This window comes from Ictalurus furcatus, chromosome 16, assembly GCF_023375685.1.
Source record: "Ictalurus furcatus strain D&B chromosome 16, Billie_1.0, whole genome shotgun sequence".
Lineage (NCBI taxonomy): Eukaryota > Metazoa > Chordata > Actinopteri > Siluriformes > Ictaluridae > Ictalurus > Ictalurus furcatus.
In genome coordinates, this window is record NC_071270.1 from 5,434,001 (window position 1) to 5,440,000 (window position 6,000).

General features: G+C 41.4%; 1 protein-coding gene across 4 annotated transcripts in view; it reads left to right on the forward strand.

Moving 5' to 3' along the window:
* Positions 1-4,750: 4,750 nt before the first annotated feature.
* Positions 4,751-6,000, forward strand: part of ehbp1l1b (EH domain binding protein 1-like 1b) — a 21,711-nt gene continuing 20,461 nt past the window's right edge. For 3 of the 4 annotated variants that reach the window (XM_053645388.1, XM_053645390.1, XM_053645389.1), the window contains exons 1-2: positions 4,755-4,988; positions 5,182-5,443. In XM_053645388.1, the coding sequence (XP_053501363.1) occupies positions 5,340-5,443 (104 nt within the window). In that variant the 5' untranslated portion in view covers positions 4,755-4,988; positions 5,182-5,339. Of the gene's footprint in view, positions 4,989-5,181; positions 5,444-6,000 lie in introns of all 4 variants that reach the window. The other variant, XM_053645392.1, reaches the window with a different exon arrangement.

The following is a 6,000-nucleotide window of genomic DNA, read 5'->3' on the forward strand; positions in this document are numbered from 1 at the left end:
CTCAGTTTAATAGTTTAAAGTTCCTCCTGCACTTATTTGGTGAAAGTTTGTGTGATGTTGAAGCTGCAGTCTAAGTGACGTGTCTCTCTGTAATGCTGTGTTTAGGGAATTCTAAAAATAACACACACACACACACACACACACACACACACACACACACACACAGAGTTCACCCCATCTCTAGAGTTCACTACATTCATGTTCCATGTCTTTAGATGTTTTAAGTCTTTAACATTTAATGATCCTTTCAGAGATGTTTATTCTCTCTGTAAGAACAGTCTCAGGTCTCGGCTGTGTCCCAAATCTACTGTGAGATTTAACAACCTCTCCAGAAATCATTCTAATTTGTTGATGAGTGTGATTTGAGATGCTAATGTATGCATCTGACTCAGCAGACCAGGCCACCTTCTTCCATTGCTCCATGGTCCAGTTCTGATGCTCACGTGCCCATTGTAGGAGATTTTGGTGGTGGACAGGGGTCAGCATGGGTACTCTGACCAGTCTGCAGCTACACAGCTCCATACACAGCAAACTGCGATTAACTGTGTGCTACAGTAGATCTTCTGTGGGATTGGACCAGACGGGCTAACCTTCACACCCCACACTTATAATCGAGCCTTGTGTGCTCATGACCCTGTCGCCAGTTCAACGGTTCTCCTTCCTTGGAGCACTTTTGGTAGGTACTAACCACCGCATACCGGGAACACCCCACAACACCTGCTGTTTTGGAGATGCTCTGCCCACACGTCTAGTCATTACAATCTGGACCTGGTGAAAGTCACTCAGATCCTTACGCTTGCCCATTTTTCCTGCTTCCAACATGTCAACTTTGAGAACCGTTCACTTGCTGCCTAATAAATATATCCCACCCCTTTACACATGCCACCGTTACGAGATAATCAGCATTATTCTCTTCTCCTGTCCGTGGTTTTAATGTTATGGCTGATCGGTCTTTTTCTACTTGTTCATCGCATTGCTAATCTCCGTCCACTTCCACAGGTACCGCTGCGTGGTTCTGGGTTCAGATTAGTCACTGCAACGAGCCACACCATTACTGAGTACTCCACTATATAGTGTACAGTGCAGGATTGGAGACACAGCCGCAGACCCGTGACCAATCACATGTTAAAGTCCAGATCATGTGAACACACTAATGAAATGTGTGTGTGTAGGTAGGTCATTCCTGTTACATGTTCATACACGCTGTGGTGTTTCAGTGATGACGAACATAAAGTCTCTGAGCTCTTGATCGAGTAACCGGCAGGGTGCGGACCACATGGAAACTTCAGCTCACACACACACACACACACACACACACTGCTGTACACAATAAAATCTTTATTCTACCTTCACTTCATAAACATTCATTTAAAAGTGTTGCTAGAACTGTGTCTAACTTATAAATTTTTATATGCATATATTTAAATTTCTATTATTTTATTTTTGTATTTATATAAATATAGATGTGCAACAATTACTGGCACCCCTATGTATTTGAAGTATATTCCCATTGATATTTAACTTTTTTTTTAGTACACCTACTGGAACTTCAAACGGGATCGGGTTCTACAGTCAGATTAACCAAAATAGAGCTTTTTGCCAATAAACACCAGAGGTGGTTTTGGTGCACACAGAGAGGTAGCCTTATGGAAAAGTACCTCATGCCCATGGTTAAATATGGTGGTGGCTCTTTAATGTTTTGGGACTGTTTTTCTGCCAGAGGACCTGGACATTTTGTTAGGATACATGGCATCATGGACTCAGATATTAAATGAAAACCCGACTTCCACTGCCAGAAAGCTTAACATGGGCCATGGCTCTTCCAGCAGGACAATGATCCAAAACATACATCAAAATCAATACAAAAATGTTTTACTGACCATAAAATCAAGGTCTTGCCATGACCATCCCAGTCCCCTGACCTGAAACCCACGTGGGGTGAACTGAAGAGGAGAGTCCACCAGCGTGCACCTCGAAATTTGAAGGATCTGGAGAGATTCTGTATGGAGGAATGGTCTCAGATCCCTTTCCAACCTCATCAGACATTATAGGAGAAGACTCAGAGCTGTTATCTTGGCAAAGGGAGGTAGCACAAAGTATTGACTAAAAGGGTGCCAATATTAGTGGAGGATACTGAATATATTTCTCTACACTTATGTGCTCTACAGTGTTGTTAGGGTCAACAAAAGAACTTTATATAGATATATAGATATATATTTTAATCATTATTACGTTTTAAATCATTGAAACAGAGAAATATTCGCTGATGATAAATGTGGGTGTGTTCTTCTTCTTCTTCTTATTATTATTATTATATAATTTGTATATATTTATTAACAGCAGTGATCTGAGTGTGCTGTGTGTGATATAGAACTCTTTAATCCAGTTTCATTAACATGAAATGATCTGCACGAATCTTCAGGCCCCAATACCTACACCCCCCTGACTCACTCACACACACTCCCCCTTCATCCTGCTCTCCACTTGTCCACCATCAGCTGCTCCTGTCCATCTGTCTGTCTTCCTAAAATAAGTGCACTGTGGGGTAGAAACCCCCTACACCTCCTAAAATACACACACACAAACCAGTACAGCCTGTGGTAATCTCTCTCTCTCTCTCACACACACACACACACACACACACAAACACACTTTACACTAGCTTTTGTATTATTCTAAACGAAGGTGAGGAGTTGCACTGAGGTGTTTCCTGGAGAGTGTACCAGGACATGTCATGGTGACACTGCGCTAGTGATGATTTATCAGTGTGATGGAATATCAGGATAAAACCATGTGCCAGTTTTATATTGTTAATGCTCTGCTGTAGTGTCTCTCTCTCTCTCTCTCTCTCTCTCTCTCTCTCTCTCTCACACACACACACACACACACACACAGAGTATACAGTCATGTGAAAAAATAAGAACACCCCATGAAAATTGTTGGCTCTTTTGACATATTTGGATGAGCAAACATTTGATCCTCTTTGAAACGTCACCTATTAATAAAGTTAATATACTTGAAAAAAAAAAAAAAACCTGAAAATTTGCTTTTTCAATCATTTATTTCAACAGAAATATCAATAAATGTAATATTCTTCTGTGAATAAAGTAAGTACACCCTTGGCCTCAGACACTAGTATTGCCCCCTTTAGCAGAAATAACTTCTTGTAGGTGTTTTGCATAATTGTCCACCAGACATCAGCTTGCTGGAATTTTTGACCACTTTTCCATGCAATATTCTTTCAGCTGCAAGATGTTTGAGGGTTTTCTTGCATGTGCTGCCCTTTTCACATCCCCACACAACATTTAAATTGGATTCAAATCCAGGTTTTGACTAGTCCATTCCATAACTCTCCATTTCTTCTTTTTGAGCCGTTCCATGGTGGATCATTATCCTGTTGAAAGATCCACTTTCGGTTCATCTTCACCTTTCAGATAGGTGGCTTCACATTATCTTCAAGAACTTTGATATGATATGATATAGTTGAATCAAGGAATGGCCCTTGACAGACTCATAGGCATCCACAACTCTTTAGATCTTGGCATGATGACACCACACACCTCAATAAAAAAAAGGGAACTCCAGATGCTAGATATGAGAGGGGTTTAAATAAGATAAATAAGACAGGTTCTAATCACTGGCAACCAATCTTCATCACCTGATACTAAGCTTATGGATTTGAAGGTGTGATAAATTTAGGGGTATACTTACTTTTTCCATGTGACTGATCTGTTTTTTGTTAATTTAAATTCTGAAAATTACTACAAAATGTCACCTTTATTAATAGGCACTGTTTCAAAGAGGATCAAATGTTTGTTCAGACAAATATGTACAAAAAAACCCCCCAACTATTTATTACACTTTTTAACATGACTGTATGTGTTTATGTTAAAGCACTGTGAGTAAATGTTTACATATTTAAACTTTCATCACTGTAACCTTCATATCACCATAATGACATCTGAAATAATGTGACATCACAGACCACCACACTGCATCTCTCTCTCTCTCTCTCTCTCTCTCTCTCTCTCTTTCTCTCTCTCTCTCACACACACACACACACACACACACACACACGTATCATGTACTGGGAATTGATCATATGATTACACACTTACCACTTGAATCACTTACACACACACTCTGCTGGTTAATAGGAATATGGTGTTGTTGTTAAACATGTTATTTTTTGGTCCAGACATGTTTTTGTTAATAACTGAACTAATTACTGTTATGACTCTGTGGGTGTTAGCTGTCATTAGAACACACACACACACACACACACACTCACACACTCACACTCACACACTCACTGATGGAAAAAGTGAGGCTCAGAAAAAGGAAAATGAAAGTGAAGTTAATAAAAATGTTAATAGAAAATTTACTGTGTGTAAAGTTCAGTAAAATAAATATATAATAAATGTGTGTGTGTGTGTGTTTTGCATGTTACTTCATCTCCAGGTTTGCATGCTGATTCACGCCCCTCTCTGAGACCCGGGTTGCCAGATTGGACCACTTTCTCCCTGTGTGTTTTTCCAACCCCTTCTACCTCTCTTACCCCTATCACCCTAGTACCCCTCTCAGTCCTCTTACTTCATCACTCCTTCTACTTCTTCTACCCCTCTCAATCCTCTTACCCCTCTTGTCCAGAGATCTTGGAAATGTCTAGTTTGCACGCCCAAGCTGCTCAGGTGTGTTCTGTCTCAGGTGTAAGTCATTTTCGAAAAAAACATCAGCCACATTACTGAATGTAAAAGTCTTCCTTTGAAGCGGTCACTTTTAAATCACCAACCAGGCAACCCCGAATAAATCCAACTACAGCGCTGATAAGTGCAATCTGGCAACTCGGACAGCACCCTTCACTCGTGCAGCTGTTAGACCAGCGCTAACACTAACACCAACTCATCTCTCTAACGTTTATTTATTTACTCTGATTTCCTCCGCCGCGGTGACGGGCTTCAGGATTTCGTTCCCGCCGCTACACTCAGGTATTTAGGATTATTTTACCTCATTAACACTCCGGTCGGGGTATGTGTGTGTAAAAGAGAGAGAGAGAGAGAGAGAGAGAGAGAGAGAGAGAGAGAGAGTGTGTGTGTGTGTGTGAGAGAGAGAGAGAGAGAGAGAGAGAGAGACTGTGCTCTCACACATTTGGGAGTTTTTCTGACAGAAGTGTGACATTAGAGCCGCAGCTCGGGAGCTGAAGAAGACAAGAGGAGAGAAGAAGAGAGGAGGAGAAGAGGAGGACAGGAGGCGCAGTTCCACTTCAAAGCCACCTTTTAAACTGTCAGTTCCCCTCAGTAGCTGGTTAATGCCCCCGCGCGCGCGGTGTTCTCCAGGAGATGAGTTCGGTGTGGAAGAGACTGCAGAGGGTCGGGAAGAAGGCCACCAGGTTCCAGTTCGTGGCTTCATATCAGGAACTCACAGTGGAGTGCACAAAGAAATGGTGAGCTTTCATGTTTCACTTTACTCCAGTGTGTGTGTGTCTGTCTGTGCGCGCTCGCTCGCGCACGGGTGTGTTCCGTTAGAGCGCAGTTTCCTGTGTGTGGACTGAACACTGAACTCACATTAAAATACTTTTTTATTGGTTTTGACTGTGTTTTTTTTTGTTCATCGTAAAAGTGTTCACTGTCACACACGCCTTAACTTCACTTCCTTTTTATATTTCTTTTGTATGAAGTTGATTAAACCCGCGAGCCGCTTCCGTATTACATTTACACGCTTTGAAGTTCTTTATAAGGCCGCGTCCCAATTCACGCTAATCAGCACATCACAGTGAGTTATTACGATTATGGTGTGTCACAAACCGCACATCAGCTCTTTACCTGACTGTTTAATACAGAATATTAAAGAGATGAGGGGTCTGAGTCCCAAAAGGCACACTAGACTACTGCACTGAATAGTGTACTAGAATAATGTCAGCTCCAGTTTAAACGCAGCCTAAAGGCTTTATTTAAACACAATGCCATGTCTGTAATAGATCTCATCTCTGAGTAAAATAGG